This window comes from Alexandromys fortis, unplaced genomic scaffold (assembly GCF_014885135.2).
Source record: "Alexandromys fortis isolate MF-2015 unplaced genomic scaffold, M_Fortis_MF-2015_v1.1 scaffold_20, whole genome shotgun sequence".
NCBI lineage: Eukaryota > Metazoa > Chordata > Mammalia > Rodentia > Cricetidae > Alexandromys > Alexandromys fortis.
Window position 1 is genome coordinate 14,690,555 of NW_026067903.1, and position 21,755 is coordinate 14,712,309.

Below are 21,755 nucleotides of genomic sequence, written 5' to 3' on the forward strand. Positions count from 1 at the left end.
AAAAAAAAAAAAAAAAAAAAAAAAAAAAAAAAAAATGCTTTCCCAATCAATTGTTCTGACTCTTTCCGTTGCCAGTCTACTCTGTGTGTAGGTCACTTGGTTATCCAGATCCTTCTTTAAGACTGTAACAATAAAACAAAGGTCACATGAGTTTAAGCTCTGGGGCTGTCATATTACACTCCTCCAATCACTCGTCAAGAATTTGGCAGCCACAAGCTGTTGTGACATATCCTCTTCCAAATGCTAAGGCTACACTTCTGATTAAATAGGACTAACGAGGCAAGCGTGTAGGTGGCAAAAGAGGGGACAGACAGGTAGGTACATTTCAGAGATCAAATACACAATCCAGGAGTGGATTTAATACGGAAGATGAGGGGTATGTGTATAGGAGGGACAGTTCTGAGACTTTGTCTTGGTTGACTAGTTATTAGTATTATCTGTGATAAGAACGACCATGTAAAAAAGGATATTTGCCTATTGGAAGGTAGTATTAAAACCTAAGGGGTAAGCCATGTCATCCAGGAGAGCATACAGGACGGAACAGATCTCAGGAGCTCCACATTTAGAAAGACCAGGCATAGGAAACAGCCAGCAAAAGGCGATTTCAAAAGGAGCCATAGTAACTGAAAGAAGAAAAAAAGGGGGGAAAGAAAAAGCCGAGAGCTGATGAGAGCTTTAATGAAAAAGTGATTAACTTTCTCCAGCTTCTGAAAGTCCAGGGAGACGAGGGTGGAAAATTGACCTTGCTGTTTGTCCAAATGGAGCTCATTAAAGGCCTTTGACAAGAATTTTAATGGAGTGTTAAAAGCATAACGCAGTTGGGATGAGTTCTGAGTGGAGGACTGCAAAAAAGGAAACCCCATCCGAAAGAAGGATGAGGTTTAAGTTCCCTCGAAATGTAGGCTTTGTAGGCAGGGAGACTCGTATCTTCACCAAAATTTAACGTCACATCACATCGGCTTGCTTTAATTTTACATGTAATTTTTTTTTAGTTATCAAATTATTTTTTTTCTTTTTTTATTGAGAAAAGGAAAAGAAAAAAAAAGTTTCCGCCTCCTCCCAGCCTCCCATTTCCCTCCCCCTCCTCCCACCCTTCTCCCCCTCCCCCAAAAACTATCCTGTGGGTCGAATACTTGGTTGATTCTCTTTGTTTAGATGTATGGTCAGAGCTGAGGGCATGTGTCAGTTAGGAAAGTACTTGCATTGTGATCATGATGACTCCATTTCAGTCCCTGGCACCCACCTAAAAAAAAAAAAAGCCAGGCACAGCGTCACATGTTTATAACCCCAACACTGGGAAGACAGAAAACAAACAAACAGAGGATGGACAGTATCTGAGCGACACCTGAGGTCTTCTACCCCCCCACACACACACATGTGTACACACACAGGAACATGTGTACACACATGTGAATAGAAATACAAACACAGTCAATATTTCTAGCCATTCTCATGCCTTACAGCAGCATTCTACAAGGCTCAGAGGAACATTGGAGTAAGCACAGAGGTGAATCACAGTCTCAGCAAACTTCAGCCTTGAAAGACTTTCCCAAACATTGCACCTATATGCACACGGGGTAGACACACACAGAAACAAAATTGGTTGGTATTTTTCTGGTTCCCCCCTTGGACAGCCAATGTGTCAGGGCCCGACACATAGATAACTGACCTTTTCAGCAGCAAGTGTCACATCTGTTTCTTATTGTAGCATTGCTCATAACTGGTCTAGAAGAATGATATCACATAATTTTTTTATTTTGGTTTGATTTTACCCTAACACACTGTGACTTTTGCTCAGTTCCAGAACAGTATGCAAAATAGCCCAGACATCTTGTTGGTCAGCTCTCATTCTGTATATCTGAGCTAGGGAGAGACCTCACATGGAAAACACTGGACTTATAATCAGACCTCAGTTTTCAGCACTGTTCACTTGATTACCTTCTGGGTCAAACTACTGCTTCTCAGTTACACTCATTCATAAAATAACACTATTTTCCGACAGTTCCACAGAGTGGTTATCATGTTCAAATGTGAAATCACTTTATAAGATGCACAAGGTTGAAGCACTCAGTTTTAGGGGGACGTGAATAGGCATGCGCCCCTTTTTTCCCTTTGGACTTAAAACACCTGACACATTCCCCATACTAGCTGATCTTTTAACCTCCCTGATTGATGTAGTAACCATTCCCCACCACCCCACCGGGTTTGGATTAAAATCTGTGTGATTCATTTGCTCATGCCTTCATCTAATCTTGGAGACTGCCAGACTTGCTATGCCCTTTGTTTGGCTCGAATTTTAATGAAATTGAATAGGAGAAAAGAGAGAAGGAGAGTGCCGTTTGTAGGAACATCTGTTTCCCTTTCCCTGGGGCGTGTAGACATAGGCGGCCTTGGGATTCTAGGCTGGAATCTGGTGCTGGGTTCTTTAGGTTCCCGTCGTTCCCTTTAGTTCCTACAGCATGGAGCCTTTTGCAGCATGCCTGCACCGAAATCTCCAGTTCCTAGGCAGCAGTGCCTTGTGATCCGAAACAAATGCGGTAACATATGGCCGTTTTCACCTTTGGCAGCAGAGAGGCCCTCGGAGCATGCAGCAGAAGGCTCTCTCCTTCTAGCTGGCTGAACCTCTTTTGCAAGATTCCACCGGTTCATTTTCAGAAGGAATGCGAAGCTCCTGACTAATGTTTCATAATAACTGCTTTTAACTAAATGTTTTCATGCCTAGATTTTCTGTATTATAAAGAGTTTTGCTTAACACATGTTTATTAAAGAAAAAAAAAGTGCCTTGCTGAATCACAGTGCTGTGAAGAGCCAGCGTCCCTAGGAGCCAAGAATGGAAGCCCTGACGCTCAGTCTCGCAGACTGCCGCAAAGGGCAGTGCAGAGCCAGATCTGTTTAGAGATGTTCTCACACCCCTTCCTCTCCCAGGGATGTCACCAGCATGAAGGTAGCATGCTGATGGAGACAGGGAAGAAATAAGAGAGCATTCGTGTTTGAGTTTCCATTTCAATAAGGCGTGTCCCTTCCTGCTCTCTCCCCGTTATTCATAGTGGATTCCCTGGCGCTCAGCAGCTCCACCCCAATGAGACGGCATCCGAACGGTCCCTCTTTCCTCCTTTAGCCCTTCTGTCTGCTGACACGTGCTCCTGAGGGTAGGCTGCACAGGAGGGTCTGGTTTTCTAATGACAATTAGAGCGCTAGCTGCAGAAAATCGCGTTTCACGAGTCCTTTTCTTGTCTTTCCTAGCGAGCAACAGTCATAACAGCAACTAGAGCTGCCATGAATCCGCAGGGGGACGGAAGCCTGAGAAGCTAGTGACTTTAAGGTTTTGGGGATTGAGCTGGGAGTAGGGAAAAAACAAAAAACAAAACGGAACCTGCCCAAAGGGTTTGCATATCTCCCTTATGCTTCTTCCTCGCCCCCTTCAAGGAGAGGCGGGGAGTCCACTTAAAGAAAAAGCACGGCAGAGATTTGCTTTGTTCTCTAGAAATGCGGGGATCTTTTTAGACATTTACAGGCCTCTCCCTCTACAGCTCATCCATTTTAAGAACTGGTGGGTCCCTGGAGCAGATGCTAAAAATACTGCCCCCCATATTAATAATCACGAAAGCCGCATCCTCACAGGGGCCTGCTTTCATTCTGTTTTAATCATATTTCCTGATTTTATCAAGCCCACTGCCTAATTGCTTTATCTCATCAATGCCCGAGTATCTGTAACTCGATTTTGGATGTTGTTTAACAGATTTAGAGTCAGAGAGAAACACTGCCAGACACGGTGTTAGGGTGTGGAATAGCAGTGGTTTGACGAAATCGGAATTAAAAAAAATATATATATATATTGTCTGGCTCTTAAGAACTAGCAACAAGAAGGACTAGGAGAGGAGATGATCTCATTCTGAGAAGTTTGTACAAGACTGACATTAGGAGCTTCAGAACTTAGACAGGCAGGCAGACAGAGTTTGCTTGACATGAGGGTGAGGTCTCGGCACCCCAGAAGCTGAGGCAAGATAAACCCAAAGTGCCGAGAAGAGCCTGAGCAACATTACAAGAGCCTGTTTAAAAAAATAAGCTGGCTATCGGTTGGTGGGAGGTGTCAACGTTCCTAGATTATTTTTCTGATACAACTTCTAATCCCCCATGCCTGCAAAGTGGTTTTTGCTAAAACTAGCGTCTCTTTCAAGACTGAAGGCAGATGGAATGTTCCCGAGACGCAGCTTTACTGACTGACAACTGATGTCAGAACTCACGGTGGAAAATGTCTGTGTTTCTCTAGCCTTCAATTTTTCAAGGAAGTTCGGGGTGACAAAAACATGTAGATGGAAAATTTCGGAATCAGAAAAGTAATCTTAATGAAATGGCATAAGGTGAAGAGCAAGTGCGATTGTTTTCATAGAATGTAATGACTTCTATTGGTTTAACTGACTAAACATAACTTTGTTGCTTTTCTCCTTCTTCTAAAAACAAACAGAGAAGAAAATCACGGTATTCCGACCTTGACTTTGAGGTAAGTCCCCATGAATTGCTTTATAATTTTAATTATTTAACTCAAGATTGATTTGTAACTACTCAAGCGCAGCACCGTTTGTAGCTCTGTGGATATGGTATTGCCATTGTGTAATCATTATTTCAGGAAGTCAGGGCTCTGAAATTAGGATCCTTCCTCTCTACATGGTTGGAAGTAAATGGTTTAGACTTCTAGTTACTCCTCTAAGGACATTTTCTAGACAAGTAAAGGTCTACTTTATAATAGGTAAAAGTAGACAACTTATAGTTAGAAGTTAACTGGTCAAACCTGTTGATTGTGAAATAGGAATGCCAATTTCCTGGGGTTTTGTTTGTTTGTTTTCTTTTTTAACATAAGCCATTTTGGTCCAGTTTGACTTCAATGCCCACCTGTGGGAATCCCAAGGGAATGCACTGGCTGGCCAGCAATGCTTAGTCCGAGACTGGCCTGTATTGTGCAGTGGTTCCTGTCCTGAGATTCTCTGTGGTACATTCAAACTCTGTTTCTCCCAATAGCTAGTGTTGATTCAGTGCATGCCTGTGTTTAGTAGATGTCTTTTCACAGATATAAACAAGATGGAGATTTTCATTTTCCAATTTGCATTGAATTTATATTGATGCCGTGATAGTGATGTTGGAAGTCACTAAAATGATGCTGTCTATGCAGCCTGTGCTCAGCGCAAAATTAATGTTAAGTATCACATAAATGCACTTATGCATCTTGATAATTGGATGTGATTCATAGCCCGCTGACATAATTGGGTATAATATATGATAAATTTCTCCAGCATATTTGTACCCTTGTGACGCATACACAGAACTCAATATTTTAACTGATATCTCCAAAATTATAGGTGCCTCCTGGAATATGGAAACTTTTGATTCAATCTTTTCATTTGTGTGAGTAGGCGTTGTGTTTCTACAGCGTACAGCACACATCAATGTGTGCCTTAGTGGTTGTATCTGTCACTATGGTGAAGGATGCTGCCCCAGGAAAATGTTGTTTAGTAGTAACTCGAGGTATATGCCACAAAATAATGATAAAGAATCCAGCTTCAATGCTTAAATCACAAATATCTAGGCAGCTCCATCATAGTCACCTAGCACAAAATCTGTATTTCACTGAAGCCTAAAATTTTAACCAAAAAGTACCAAATTCATAAGAAAAAATATTTATCAGTCTCCACATTTGAGTCTTTTGTGTCCTTTATGGGAAAAATACTGTGTTAGCCCTCTAGGTATCAAAGGAATAAAGAAGCAAACTGTATCTGTTTGCATATGGTTTGTATATGTTGTGTACAGCATCACCTTTCTTGTAGCTACATAAATTTGTGTGTGTATGTGTGTGTGTGTGTAGTCCTGAAAGTAATAATCCATTATGTTATTCCAAAAGAGTGAACTCACTAGACCTCCATGACAAGACACAGTAAAAACCTAGATCTAACATCAAGCCTAACCACAGCCAACAAGTTAGGTAATAGCAAAACCAAACAGGGAGATGAAATCCTAGCACTCGGGAGGTGAATCTGTGTAAGATCAAGGCCAACTTGAACCACATAGAAATTTCCAGGCCAGCCAGGGTTATATGGTCTGAACAAAACTGGGAACAAATTAAACCACACTGTGTCACTGAGAACGTTAGGAGAAAATTGCTCTTTTTTTCCTTCTATTCTCTATGGCAACCGCTAGCAAGCAGATGCTATGCCTAGTATTCCAAACATAGAACCGTAGTGTTAGCGAAGATATCTGCAGCATAGAACTGTGCCATTTCCTCACCTCTTTGACTACTATCATCATCGCATGGTTACCGCAGGAGGTGAAGCTTGGGGCGGGGGAATACTCAGACATCACTTTTCCCTTATTGATCATTCGCTATTACATGAGGACTTCTTCAAAAAAATTTAAAACAGACCTACAGCCTGAGCCAGCTACACCACTCCTAGGCATACATCCAAAGCCCTCTTTGTCCCATGTTTACTGTCACATTGTTCATATGAGCAAGGAAATGGATATAGACTCTATATCCGTCCACACAGGAATGGAAGTGGGGTGCATACACACAATGGAATTTCTTAATAAAATTAAGTCATAAGGAGGAATGAAATTCGGAATAAAATGGATGGATCTGGAAAATATTACATTAAGGGAGGTGACTCAGGAAGAGTTTTTTAAGAAAAAACACATTTTTAAGAAAAAATATATGCACATTCTAACTTTTAATATTTTTATGCATGTAAATAAGGGGGTGTGACGGTATAGATGACGACACTAAATAGAGGACCACAATAGGGGAGATTAGGTGTCACACGGAGACACTTGGCATAGGAAAGCAGGCAGATACACAGGGGGAAGGAGATCAGGAGTGAAATGAGGGAGGAAAGCAAACACAAATTTTGATTGAAAACGTCATGCTGAGATCTAATTGTTGTACGACGGTAAAAAATAATAACTTCTGAAAATGGTTGGCTACTATAGGTGGAGAAAAGATTTTTTTCAGACTGACAGCCTCCAGGATCATACTGCATTCCTGCACTAATAACCCAAAAGGCAGACGAGCTATAAAACAGAGAAAGACTAATAATTCTTGCTCTCTGGGAAGTATACAGAAAATATGATAACGCTATTTCTATGTTATGCGACATATTCCTTGGTTTGTGTTCCACCTTCAGCGGGGATCCTGATATACACTGAACACTCATTATGTTTCTTTGTGGAATGAGTGAATGAATGATTTAAATTCCAGCTGATTTTCAATGGTGTTTGCTTTAACAAAAAAGCTTTTGAATGAAACATGAGTTAAGGCAAAAACTAGTATACTAAGCAAGCAAGTACGGAGGCAGCACTTCAGAAGTTTCCTCTCTGGATTGCACAGATGGGCACATCAAACATAACCCGAATATGGGAAGGGCAGGTTGAAACTCCAGAGGGAAGAGACTGCAGGGAGATTGGCTAAAGTGTGGCACGTTCACAAAACAATAGCCAGAATTCTCTTAAACAAAGGTCGATGGAAAAGAAATAAACAGTGTACCTTAAAATCTTACACCTCCAAAAGAAGTTCTTACCTAACGTGCTGCTAAGCCTGTCTGACTGAATTTTGTTTAGCCTTTTTATTTGTTTACTAGTAGGGAGTAACTTGTTACTATCCGGAAAATAATTTAAAGGTGACTTTATTGGTAATATTCTGAATAGATTGATAGGGTAAAACAAGAAGATTGAAATATCAGTTAAAGTGGCTAACCTAGGAAGGGAATGAAGAACTGACCATGACAGGTGGAACCTGTGAAGTCTGGTCAATAACTGAATGGGGTATGGAAAGGCAGGACAAAGATGCCTACATTATGGGCTTGCATTTTTATATGTATGGGGAACAGAACCAAGAAAAAGAATAGACATCTGGTTAGGATGAGTTCCAGTGTGACGTTGGTGTGGAGGTGCCTAAAGTGATTCTCAGAATCAAGCAGCTAAAGCTGGTATTAGTGGAGGAGACAAAGCTCAAGGAATTCCTAGAAACACAATTACAAATAACCTCAATAACACTGTAATGAATAATAATATCTGTTCCATGTTAAAAATAGAGAGAGATTTTTTTAAAGTCTTCTCTTCCCAAAAACACAATCAGAAACCTTGTTTCATTCCTCCACTTGAATAATGTATTCTTTAAAATATCTTAGGATGTTTCTCTGAAGGTTCAGAGAAACCCCACAGAGCCACCAAATCCATGAATTTCATCAATGGTCATGAGCAGGGAGTGAGGACAGACTGAGATGTTGGATAATGGAGCCATTCTTCACAGGGCTTGACTTTTATTGGAAGAATTAGGGGCATGTTAGAGAGAGTCATTTAGAATAATTTGATATCATTAGAAACAAGGCTAAGCTATAACATGTAGCTTATATTAATTTCTAAATATATAAGGCATATTATTTCAAAAACTGTCTCGTTCAAAACAGGTTCCTCCCTGCTTTGTCCCTGACCCCCTACAGCAGGTACAATCCATTAAGCAATCAGGGCGTATTTTTTAGGACACGTTTGGAGGGCAAGCAATTTGAGCAATTTAATCCTAGACTGTATCCATCTCTTCCATATGATTAAATTTAAACTGTTTCAAAATCATGCACTTATAAGCAAGCCTACTCTTGAGGGGCAATGACAAAATGTATAACTTGTTCGGTTTTCTTATATATACCCTCTGTACAGTTTATATGAAAACCAAAGTATGTTTTTGTCCAAATCATCACATATTTGGAGCCAGATATGGGCAAAATTCCAGGATGCAGCTTCCATCTTGTGAATGTATTGATACTCTGACCTGGTAACGGACCATAAATCACCATCCTCTAGCAACAGGCTTAACCCCTTCAACCTGCACCTCTTTTAAAAGTCAATATGAGTATTGGCATTCTCTAAAGATCATTTTCCAAAGGCCGCTCTCGCGAGAGTGAATGAACAGAGCACTAATGAACAAAGCTACAGATGGATATGGACAATAGCAATGTAGGTCTATAAAATTCGAAGGCTGGAAATGGTGACTCACCGAACGTGTTTCTAGTTCGTGTGAGCACAGGTTCTCCAGCCCTGTGCTCTAAGGTGAACGAAGAGTGTCTGACATCTCCTAACAATTCCCATCAGGGTTAAGAATCCATACGTACCAGTACATCTTCTTTTTATATCTGAGGCTTTTTCTCTGTAGTTCAAACACAGCTCTGTGATTCACACTTCTGAATTGGAAAGCGAAAATCACCAGTTCATTGCAAAGCCACTGTCAGCTCCTCAAAACCACTTACGGAGAGGGTAGAAATGCCTAACAGGATGAGAATGAGAAGACAGGGCTCCTGCCTAGAGTCATTAGCACAAGTGCTACTTGAGCCTCAGCACCCATGGCTCACAAACACCTAGAGCTCCAGTACTGGAGAATGGGGGGAGTCAATGCTTCTGACCACAGCAGGCACCTGTAGTTATACACACATACCCTCACGCAGACACACATATGTGCACACAATATGAAAATAATTTTAAAATTTTAAAGTAAATATTCCTTCCAATAGAGAAATGTCTTTAATGGGAGGAGATGATAAAATTTATAGTAGTTTTCCATGATGCAGGGATCACCCTTGCTGATGTGCCCATGCCATCCCATTGATTTCATTCATTCAGCTAACATTCACTAAGCGGCTCCTGAGTACCAGACAGTGTGTTCCGTGCCAAGGATGCATAGAGGAAGAGATCACCAGCTAGGAGGTGTCCTGAGGGAGAACCATGAGTGCCCACTTTAGAAACATCATTGCAGCGCTGCAAAATAGTTTCAGCTACTCAATATCTGGAGAGGTAGGGCCTGCTATGGAGGATGCAGAAACCCTCCTAGTTCTCTCTTCTCCCATCTGAACAGAGCATAATTTAAGACCCTCAGCAGTCTCTAGCAGGATGCTTTCGGAATCTCTGGAATACATCTAAGATAGAAACATGCACTCTTGCAAGAGCAAACTGCCTCCTTCAGCTTCAGCATCCTAGCCAATGAAGTAGAGGTCATGGCTGCTGCCTCCCAGAGTTACTGTGAGGCATTAGGAAGAAAATACTGGCCGCCTCATCATAGGTGGCTCTTGTCTATGTGGTCATATGTCAAGTATTCTACATCCTTTGTAAAATCTTCATGACAGCCCTAGCAGGTAGGCCTCATTGCTGAAGCTGCAACCACAGGGAGACTGGAATTCCTACTTCAGGCCATGAAACTTGAAATTAATGGAATTTCCACAGGTCTAGAGCTATCAGACTTGGCATAGTCTAAGAATTTAAAGGGTCTTCAAGAATTCTTAAGATATAGTACGTGTTTAAGACATCAGGCAACCTTATAATCTCAGTTTTAAAAAATTTCCAAGTTATTACAAGTGCGCTTGTTAACACATCGCTATTTCTCTAATATCAATTACTGACAGGTCCCAAAGGGTGCATTTCTTTTGTTATAAAAGTGTAAACTGAGTTTCTGACACTCAGAGGTCTTGTTGGTGGTGGTGTTGTTTGTCGTTGCTGTTTCTGTTAAATGTTTTTTAATGAAAAATGAAAAAGAAATAAAGAACCAAGCTGCTTGGGAGAGCATATACATGTGGTTAGACTGGCGATCATCTTGGATAGAGGTTCATGAATCTTTCAAAACAATGTTAAATGATATTAATCTGAGTGGAAAGAAATATTACGATGCACTGATTTTTATTGAAAAACACTCCTACAGTATTTGCAGTGAAATATGATGAAAGCAACTAAATTCTGAAGATATTGCCAAACACTGTATTTTTGTGCTTTTACATAGAAAGTACATGTTAAATACATGTTAGAGTTTTACCCTCGTTTTAAGATTTTCAAAAACTGAAGTAAAAATTGAGTTTTTCTAAGAAGTTGGTTTCTTTGAAAAACAGGATATTTAAGTCATAAAAGAAAGAAAGAACTACACAAAGCCTTAGGTTAGCCACGATCTGGGAAGAGCCATTAAAATGGACTGATGAATTGTATAAGCATGAAAAAAATCTACCAAAGTGTCTAAGATCACCAAAAGTATAAATGCTACAAATGAAAAGTTTCTGAAGCAGGAAAAGGGAAGAAACCCTTAATATTTTGTAAAAGCTGAAAGTGTAGCTAAGTTTCCAGCCCAGAGCATCACTGGATAGAAATTCTTCAACATCCTCTTGTAAAGCTGGCATTCTTATTGAAGGAACCTCTCTCATTCACAATGAAGGTAGAAAGACGTACTGAGACAATGAAAAAGAAGGAATGATGTAGGGAAAGCCAAGCTGAGACTGGGTCAGAGATGGGAGCTGTTTACTGCAGCTATAATTGATAGCTCTTCCAGAATGCAGGCTATTATTGCTATGGTGTTTCTGGCAGTACCATGGTGGCCGCTTCAATTCAGAATGATCATTTGGCAAGAGAATATATTTGCAACTAATTTTTGCAAGTAGGAAAGGCTCTATATTTCAGCATCCAAATTGTCATTTCCCTCCCTATTTATTGCAGGGTATTTTAGCTTTATTATTAGAATACCTCTCATGGAACTATGTGAAATATTCAAAATGATCTCTGTTTATATAGCACTGGCAGCCACCATACCTTTATATTTTCCATTGTATATTTTTAATGTGTCCAACCAATCTGATTTTTTTTTTTTAAATAAAGCCCATCAAATTCAGAATCAAGTGCTGCTCCTTCAAACAGACCATATCCATAAACCCTCCAATCTGGTAAGGTATCAAGTTTCCCAGTGAGACGCTTGACGTAGACTTTGCTTTTCAAACGTTCTTTATAAAACAAAGGTATTCGGTTGCAAGAATCATGACAAGACTTTGAACAAGACACAAACGCACACAGAAAGATTCCTGCTAGAAAGATACGGACCCATTTAGCTCTTGGCCAGGGAAGAGTAGCAAATTTGATTGCTAGCAACATGAGCCTAGAAAACTCACACGAAACACAGTAAAATCAGCTCACAAGGTAAAGGATAAACGAAGCCGCCTGAACCACAGTCATCAAATGCCTGTAGCAAAAATGCTGCGCCTTTGGTGTCAGGAGCTTGAGGCCAATGCAGTGCTTGTCTTTGAAGAGGGATGGTTTCACCAAGAAGAGATTCAAGAGCATGGGTGGAAAATGAGCTAGAAATCAGAGTTCTCAAAACAGAGTGTGAGAGAGGGGAAGATATAGACAATCAGAACCATAATTAATTATTTTTAACTTAAATACGAACTTGTAAATATTTGGAGATTGTCTTATCTGTATTCCCCATAGTTCCTCCCTAATTTATATAGCATCCTCATGTATTTAATCACAGCCACAAATTTCCATGTATTGGGATTACAATGCAATTAATTCTGGTGTTCTCATTAGACTTTGACATAATAGGAGGCAGTAATTTAGCCTTATTTTTTTCGCCATTGTTACTCTAGCATTTAGCACACTGTGAGGCATTCATCAGAATACATTAAACGGTGCAGTAAAATGTTCTGAGGGAAGTGATGTTAGTATGGCGTCACTCCTACACAGAAGAAAATGACTGCGAAAAAATGTTCATTACTATGAAAATGTAGCTGTTTTTTGAAGCATTATCTGTGTCCCATGGCCATAATTCAATGAGTGTCTTAGGACCTGGTACTTCATAGAACTATTTGCCTACTGAGCACAGGATACGCGGAATTACCTTGCCAGCTACGTGGTCCTCAGAATCCCTTCACCAAGTTGCTTATGCAAATCTTCACTCTCATAAATCTCCATCAGCCATCACTAGCCAAATTATGTTTGCCTGGTGTTTCTCTCTGAACCCCACAAGCCTGTTTTCGTGTACTCTCTTTGAGAAGGATGGGAAGTTAATGGCGCGGTAATTGCTTGCTATGTTTCACGTTCCATCATGAGTCATGCTGCCGTGTTCTCATCCTCAACCACCTGATTCTTCAACAGCCAAGTCCTAGAGCTCCAGCAGCAAGATGGAAATTGGTTTTTGCATGTCTTAAAATGGCAGGATTCTCTCACATGAGTGTAAGGCAGCGGGAAAACAAAAGACCCTAGCCCAACAGTCAAGTTACCCAGGTCCTACTCCTGAGGTTAGGAAACCGAAGTCGGCAGAGGGGGTGGAATTTTGTAATAAGATTCGGTTTAACTTTCCATTTGTCCTTCTCCCTGTTTGTCCCCTCTGTAAGCATCTTTTTTAGGAAAAAAAAACAATAACAACAACAACAAAAAAGCCCTAAGAGTTGCCAATCTTACCCCAAAAGATGTATTTATTTTCTCAACAAATCCTTACAGCTGAAAATGTTTGCTAGCTAAGACAGTGAGCAGTGAGCCAAAAGTTAAAATCAGAGCCCAGACATAAGACCTAACAGCCTCCTTAAAACCACACAAGCAAATGGTGTTCAGATGTTTAGGTTTTAAAATGCTGTGGACTCTTAAACATAACTGCAGAGTCCTGGAGAGTGACCAAGATGCTGATTCGTAACTTTTGAAAATCAACATCACTGCAGAACAGCACCTGTAAATACAGAGAATTTATTCTCTGACTTTTCTACTAGTGCCCTTTAAATGTTTTATAATAGGAAAATAGTCAAATGCCCCAAATGCCCCAAGATCATTTTTGCTTACAAGCCCATTGTTGGGTTATAATGAAGTTGAAAGAAAGGCACGTAACTGTACCTGGGATTTTAATAGCTCATCGGCCACACAATGTGTGCTCCGAACCGTGACTGCTAAGATACTGCACCATCTGGTAAACAAGTATATGAAACCTATGGGCCAGATTTCCCTTCTGCAAAGCTCAGCGGTTATTCACGTGGAGAGTGCACGGTCTTAGATCGCACACATCTTTCGGGCGCTTCAGAGCTACGAGTCGCATTAACAGCGGGGCCTGGGATGATGCTCCCCTTTAGTGCAGCAAGCTATGTTTGCACTGTCTATAGAAGTAAGACATAAAGACATAATATTTCCCAGGACAAACATCAAGAACTCGTGAGCTTCACAAAGTCCAAATTTTTAACATTTTAAAATTGCTGCAACATTTTTTTTGCAGAACAGACTTCACCTTTAAGGGATGAAAATCTTTACACAAGAATGATGACTGTGTCTTAATGCACCCATGAGAAGAAGAAACTTAGAATTTTTTTTTTTTTTGTAATCTTGTGAGAGGAAAGAAAAAGCCCTTCTTTCTCAGAAAAACAAAATAGGAATAGGAAAAAATGTGGGACATGTCATTTGCATAGGTGGTGTCTTTGGGGACTCCTGGCTCCTGCCTGGTTTAGCTTCCCTTAGTACAAGACAGCTTTTAAGAACATGTGAGTCACATTAGGAATGCAAGCCGCCCTGTTCTCTCTTGCAGAAGGTCATGCACACGAGGAAGAGACACATGGAGTTGTTTCAGGAACTCAATCAGAAGTTTCAGACTTTGGACAGATTTCGGGACATACCAAATACAAGCAGTATGGTGAGTATATTCTGCATCCACAGTCAGGCTGGGCCACACATGAGGCCAGCTGTGCCCCTTACCCTCCAGGACAGCTATAAAACAAACAAACAAAACAAACAAACAAAACCAACCAACAAACAAAAAACCAAAAAAACCCTAGTGTACATAGGAAAATTAATAAGCCCAAAATGCACTTGGGAAGTGACCAGGAGACTTAGAAGGAATGACAAGAATCTTCAGGTGTTTTGTTATAATTTCAAAGATTCTCCCTAATAAGCTTTAATTAGGATTAGTTATATGTAAAAGACAGGTCAGTTTCATATGGCCATTTTCCCACCAATTAAAATTCAGTTAATTCAAATCGCCAAATTGTTTGCTAAATTTTCCCATTGTTATTCTAATGCCTGCCATTTTAAGGCCACAAAACATAATACTGGTATAAAAAAGAAATTTGTTTAGGGATGAGAGTTTTGGATCAACGCCAATATCAGGAACTTGGGTTGTTGGTTGTAACCATTTCCTTCTCATTCATTCATACCACTGCCATCTAAGTAGAGGACTCCATGAAATTAACTCTATGCCGTGACTCAGCACACGGCACGGTCATCGCTTCAGAGAAGGCTTCATCCTCACCGGTAAGTGGACTGTGCCAGGACTCTAGAAATTCCAACTACTTGAAAACATAGCCATGAACTACCTGAGATTGAGCAAGTCTTGCACGTCTTTGCTCCTAAGGCTTCCTCTACTTATGTGGGACACAGAAAGTAGCAATGGATGGTATGGATTTGCTTTAGTTCTTGTGACATCCCGAAAGCAGGGGTGAGGGCATTGAGGTGGACAAGCTCTGCTGCCTCCCACAAGCTCTTCAGCTCATATGTGGTGCTCCTTGCCCAGGCAATGCAGCCCATGGGTAGCTCTTTGCCAAACGGCAATAAATAAATGACCAATGTACAGATGGATGCAGGTAGATGATGATATATAGAGATAGATAGATGATAGATAGATAGATAGATAGATAGATAGATAGATAGATAGATAGATAGATAGATAGATGAGAGAGATGAGAGATAGATAGACAGACAGAGATAGAGGTTCATAGATGAAAGATATAATGTATATTACTTTATCTATATTATTCTAATCTCTATATATGAATAGCATGGTGTTTGATTATCTTTTAGTGGTTCCTCCACATGCATCTTATGAGTCTTAGTCTGCCCAACTGGCTAATAAAATTAGTGTATGAAAAACCAAAGGATGAAACACATGTATATCCTCATAAGTTTCCTTCATTTCTCCCAGCACTTATACATTCCTGGTCACGGTAAGTTACTGGTAAATAACAAGTATGAGTTTATTTCCCAGCAATAATAACTCAGTCAAGTTTTAACAACTCTGACACAATGCCAGGCATATAGAAGACATGTATACTATTGCATGTTTTGCAATTCTTTTCTATTCCTCCATTTTGAAATCTTCAACTTTCAGCTAGCAGCAAGGGAAAGTGACACCACTGAGATTAGACTAAACACATTAGCTGCTCATTTCAGAATATTGAAAGCTAACATGACAATAAAATGAAGAAACATCGAAACATCATTTTTTTTTTAAGTAGAGGTTGTGTTTACAAGTCTGGAAGGCTTATGCAACAGCTACAGCTGACTGACTGCTATAATATGATTGTAATTTCCCCTTGTTGTGTAAATTACGACAACAACTGGTCTGGGTATTAAATCATTAATGGCACAAATGTCTGTGTCTCAGTTTCCTAACAACCAAAATAGCCTGCTAATTACACCACATCTCTGCAATGGGGCACCTTTTCCAGAAGAGATTTATAAATATTTACCATCTGGGAGCGGGGAAGGATGCAGTCGTTATTGCCGCTTGACTATTGTCCCAAATATCCAAGAATAGAAAAGAAAGATCCGTTATTCAGCCCTGATTAATAACAAACACGCAATTGAGTTCATTATCCTTAATTCAGTCACATAATTTGTAGGGATACATTGCTAATGAAAAACTGCCTAATTGGGAAGTGAATGACATTTTCAGGAAATCTCGGTTTTTCTGTCTTGAGGCTGCTGTTGGACAACAGCTGCCCACCCCTGCTAATGATGGCCGTTTCACAGAACAATAACAGGTGGGACCAAAAGGACACCAAAATATAATTTAGTCCATTTTCTCACTTCTAGGCAGGAAGATGTATACAACACCCAACAACGCAGTGGGTGGCTCTAGACAATCCCAAGATGAAACCCTTCTCCCCTTCCTGGTTTCACAATTTAGTCAAGATCCCCTTTCCTTCAAGAAGCTTCTAAGGGTTCCTGACCATTTAGAAGAGTCATCCTCTCTTTTGCTTTGTCTCCAAATGAGAGTAGCTTGGCCAATGAAGGAAGCAAAGAAAGGATGACAGTAATGGAGAAGGAACAAACTAGAAAAGAGAGATGGAGGAACTTAAACCTCCTGGACCTTTAGGCCATTCCTGGCTCCATCGGCTGTTGGGAGTGTTCAAGTAGCCCGCCATGCTTGGATGGTTGTGAATTCTCTTGATCACTTAGCACTGCTCTTACTGATGTGTCCCGACACCAAGTTAGCGTGTTTGGGAGCTCTGTGTATGTTGGCTTACAGTGGTTCTGTAATTACTAGGCTTTAATACTCCCTTTAACTCCCTGCTCCTCCTGCGCTTGAACTCAGAAGACAAACAACAGTATAAACTCAGGAACTTTTACAGGTCGCATGATTTCATATCATTATAGTCAGGCCTCCATTGAAGCCTCTCCTAGCCTATGTAGCGTTCTCTCTCTCTCTCTCTCTCTCTCTCTCTCTCTCTCTCTCTCTCTCTCTCTCCTTCTCTGTAGAATTAAATGATCCCTTTCAGCCATTTCACAGTTTAGCAATCACTTGAGGCATGGAGTATATGAGGCCCTTTCTCTTAGGAGAGTTTATACACTACCCCTATTTCCAGACCCACCATACAGGAAGATGAGCTGCTTATGAGCATTGACCCTGGCCACTGGCCACTAGCTCACTGCCTCCTTCTACCAGGTCTGTTTGCTTCGGCTGCTGAGTGCTGCAACCATTCCACAAGGAAGGACAGGTTGGTAACTTCTGGTTGAAAGGACTACTACATATTGATGAATGAGGATGAGACAGGGTCAAGACGGCAGTGACACAGAATAATAATAGAAGTGAGTAAGAAAGCCAATTTATAAATTAATACTGAACTTCATGGAAATTCAGTTGATCATATGCCGAGAAATAACATTATGCAATTGGTATCTAGATATTTTGCCAATAATTCAACTTGGTGACTTTAGTTTATGTGCTCAAACCATTAGCATATTTTTTAAATGGGGAAGGGGGGCCCATCTGTTCCAAACATAACAGCAAATGAACCAGCATTTTGAATAACTGTCAGAGTTGGGCTAATTGGATTTTCCATTGCAATAAAGAGTTCCAGAAAACCCTTTTAAACACTGCTCCTGTCTAAAATAGATGGGCTCACTCTGGACCTGCTGCAGTAGAATCCATAGGGATGACCCTTTCCGTTGATGCTTGGTGGATCAGGTGGCCCACAGCACGTCCAGACTTTCTGCCTACAAAATAAATTCCAAGTTGAGGAATTTGGCATGCCAAGATCCTCCTTCTCTGGTTTCTCTTCATCATCTGTGTGTTTTGTTTCAGCTACTTGTTTTTCATGCCAACTAGAATGAATAAAAATGACAATTACCATAGCTTGCCATCTCAGCATTCTGAATTTTGATACTCTGTACCCACCACCCAGGCTCAGTCACATGTGTGTCCATAGCCAGTCCTGCCTTCCTGTGCCATCTTGAAAGCCACCTCTCTGAGAAAAGACCATGTGCTCCTCACAAACAGAAGCCATGCCTTTTATTGTCCATATTACTTTTACTGGAACACAGATGTGAAATGAATGAGGAGGGCGGGAATAAAACAAGAAGATCATAGAAGGAGGAATTATGATCAACATACATTATTTGCTTTGCAGAACCCTTCCTCTGTGAAATAATATCCATAAACTCGAAGTATGTAGCTTTGAGTATAATCACCTTCTCGAAATAAATATACTTAATAAATAATAAGCACAGATTTAATTCCTCGCTGACACTTAAAAACTGTTTTCAAATACACAAAGAAGGTTTGATTCACACATGACCTTACATCTTTGTCATGCACTACAAAGCCTATCTCTGTTAAGCAAGTATTCAAATATTAGGGTTTAAGTAGAATGAATACATTGCTCAAGGCCACTTCATATTGCAGTAGGGAATTGATATGTGGACCTGTGTGTATCAGGCCTTGAATCCTGGGCTCCCAAGTGGACTATTGTGCGTTTCCAGATGGAATTTATTATTTCCTCCTTGGGACCTAATATAAAAGCCAAGAAAAGCAGTCAATATAGGGTATTGGTTGAAGGAAACAGAGCGAGAAGGAAAGGAGGCATGACATTTTTAGTATGTAAAGCTGAATAATCTCCTTCACCTTTCCTAAAAGTTCATTCCTCATTGGGTCTTTATTATTAGTTGTTTGTCTTTGATTTCCTCATAATAAGACTATTTCCTAAAACCTCTAATGTACTCAGAATTTTAGGATTTAATTTATAAATATCAGTATTTCTATGGGCAATGTCTCTTGTACATAACTTGATATGAGTTTTGAAGTACTGAGTGGAACCAATATAAAAAACAAGTAACAATTCTCTGCTCCCCTTAGTAATTGATTACAACAAATTGGAGACCAGATCTGGGGAGGAGGATAAGACATGTGACAAGTAGATGTACTGTAAGCCAAGAGTGAGAACAAAGTTTCAAACTATCTTAATAATACTGGAGGATGAATTCAAGGGCTAATAGACGATCAAAAGAGCCGAGGAAAGGAACTGTGTATAAGGGAATGATTTAGTGAAGCCAAGGTCAGTTGTCTCTCATGAATAATGATAAATTTAAATTAACTCTGTATCCAATTAAAACCTGGCTTAGTGTAAAAATGACAGCCCTCACTTGACATCTCCTCTTGCAACAATAAATAAATTCAGCTTTAATCAATGCTCTACTTAATTTGGTGTCCTTCAGGTTAACTGCTGGTTGTGTCCGTGCTTGGGTTGAATTTTCTTCTAAGGAGTGTTCAGTCATGATTTCCACCTTGTTCACCGATGATATTCAGCTTACTCTGTACCATTCAAACGGCCCCCTCTTACAGAAATATTTAAATGGCATTGATTTAAACTAAATCAAGTTCATGAGTGAATCTTTGATTATCAGGTATTTGGTTATTTGCTGCAGGAGTCGGTTCATGGACTTACTGAGCATCACAAGATGGCAGCTGTGCAGGCATGCACACTAAAGCACACTGAGGACCAGCGGCTAGACGCATGTTCAAATGCCCAAATGCCCCTCCCTCCATATTTCTGGATACATTTACCATACAACTCTCATCTTTAAAAGGAAGGATGATGGGTATGTCATCCAATCACAGAAATATCACGGAGAAACAGCATCCAAAAACCACAAAGCAAGAAAATATAACAACACATGAGTTTCAAATATGCTAATTTCTTGAAGGAAAGAACGACTTCATTTTTTTTCTCAGTAAATGACTATTAGGTTTAGCATTAAATAGGATGTCCTAAGAACTATATGCAGATCTGTTTCCTTCATTAAAATTTCTGCCACAGTCTTCAGATTTTCTACATTTGTTCTTACCAGTAACTTCACTCTCCTCCATCTTCCTTTGAGCAGTCGTAATGACACTGAGACATATCATCTGCTTTGCCTTCCACGGTACTGTTCACAGCTTTCAATGCCTTAAATCTATGTGATAACTTAGGAGCGTATTCTTCGCTTTTGTCCTGTCAGAGAAAATTTAAACTTAAACTACAGTTTGCCACTCCCCTCAATTGTTGACCATCTCTGAATCCTGTAAACTGCAATAATTACTAATCAAATTAACAGCTTTGTTCTTCTCCTCAACAGGAGAACCCTGCAGCAAACAAGAACCCATGGGACACTTTCAAGGCCCCCAGCGAATACCCACATTACACCACAATCAATGTCTTAGACTCGGAGGCAAAGGATGCTCTGGAGCTGAGGCCTGCGGAGTGGGAGAAATGTCTGAATTTGCCTCTGGACGTGCAAGAGGGTGACTTTCAAACCGAAGTGTAACACAATCAAAGCGCACTGAGGTGGAGACACAATCAGATACACTGACACTGAGACTTGGGAAGCCTGACATTTCCACCAGGACAGTGTGACTCCTCTCTGTCAGGACCTTCCTGTGCCCACATCAGTGTTTCCGTATGGTAATTTCTCACTGGTCAGGCTAGTGGAGAGACGGCCAAGTGTACAGTTCTCACCACCCCGTGTTGTAAGTACCCGTGGAATGGATTTGTAAGGCAATCTTTATAGATAAACCTCAAGCAACGATTCATGTTGTAACAGCTTCATGTGGTTTAGTTTTCAGAAAACTTCACCATGAAGCACAATGTATATATTTATGCAGTTTTTAAAGTTTATAACAGTCTGTTTGGCCATTACTACACTTTTTACTTTATAATATAAAAGCAAAAGTTTTTGTCATTAAATGAATGTTTGTTGAGCTACATTCTTCATTGCTTTAAATGCAATAAAGTAATAATCTCACTTTTATATGAATAATATATTTCACATCTTTATTATTGCAGTTTTCTCTAGAAGGCTCAGAGTAGCTTTCTCTGCTGCAGCTGTGTATAAAATATTTAAAATGTTGTATGGTGTAAATAAACTTTTGTCTACATATCAGTTTTTTAGTGCATTTTATTTTGGATTTGTTGAACAGAAATTTACATATTTATAAAGTTTTCCTTTTCAATACCGACACTGAAAAATGTATTCAGAGTTTTAACAGCATACCATTATCACTCCTTTGAGCCTAGTGATTTCTCAGTGTAATAATAGGTTTGCATAGTGCTTCTGTATCTCCTACTTAAACGCCCTTTGGAACAATGTACCGTGGAAAAGGGACTTGTCAGGCATCCGCGAACATCATCCTCTTCATACCGTTACGTTCTTTTCTGTCTTGTGGCAAAATGACGGGTGGCAGAAGACAGTAGTTTACTAAACAGAAAATGATCCAGGGAAAACGTGTGAGGTGATTCAGTTTGCTGCATGTTCCACAGAAAACTATTTCGACGGGAGCTCTTTATAACATAAACATCAATGAACTTATTCAGGACCTTACATGTCTGCTCTGCATACACGGAGAAGGAGAATGGATGCAATTGTCTCCGGTTTGAAAGTAAGGAGCACGAGATGTGCCAGCTGCAAGA

At 40.1% G+C, this 21,755-nt stretch overlaps 1 protein-coding gene across 1 annotated transcript in view; it reads left to right on the forward strand.

Annotated features, from left to right (window-relative positions):
* Positions 1-21,073, forward strand: part of Adgrb3 (adhesion G protein-coupled receptor B3) — a 709,539-nt gene extending 688,466 nt beyond the window's left edge. The window contains exons 28-30 of the mRNA XM_050134810.1: positions 4,466-4,501; positions 14,342-14,446; positions 20,425-21,073. Of these exons, the coding sequence (XP_049990767.1) occupies positions 4,466-4,501; positions 14,342-14,446; positions 20,425-20,613 (330 nt within the window). The 3' untranslated portion in view covers positions 20,614-21,073. The remainder of the gene's footprint in view (positions 1-4,465; positions 4,502-14,341; positions 14,447-20,424) is intronic.
* The last annotated feature ends 682 nt before the right edge of the window (positions 21,074-21,755 follow it).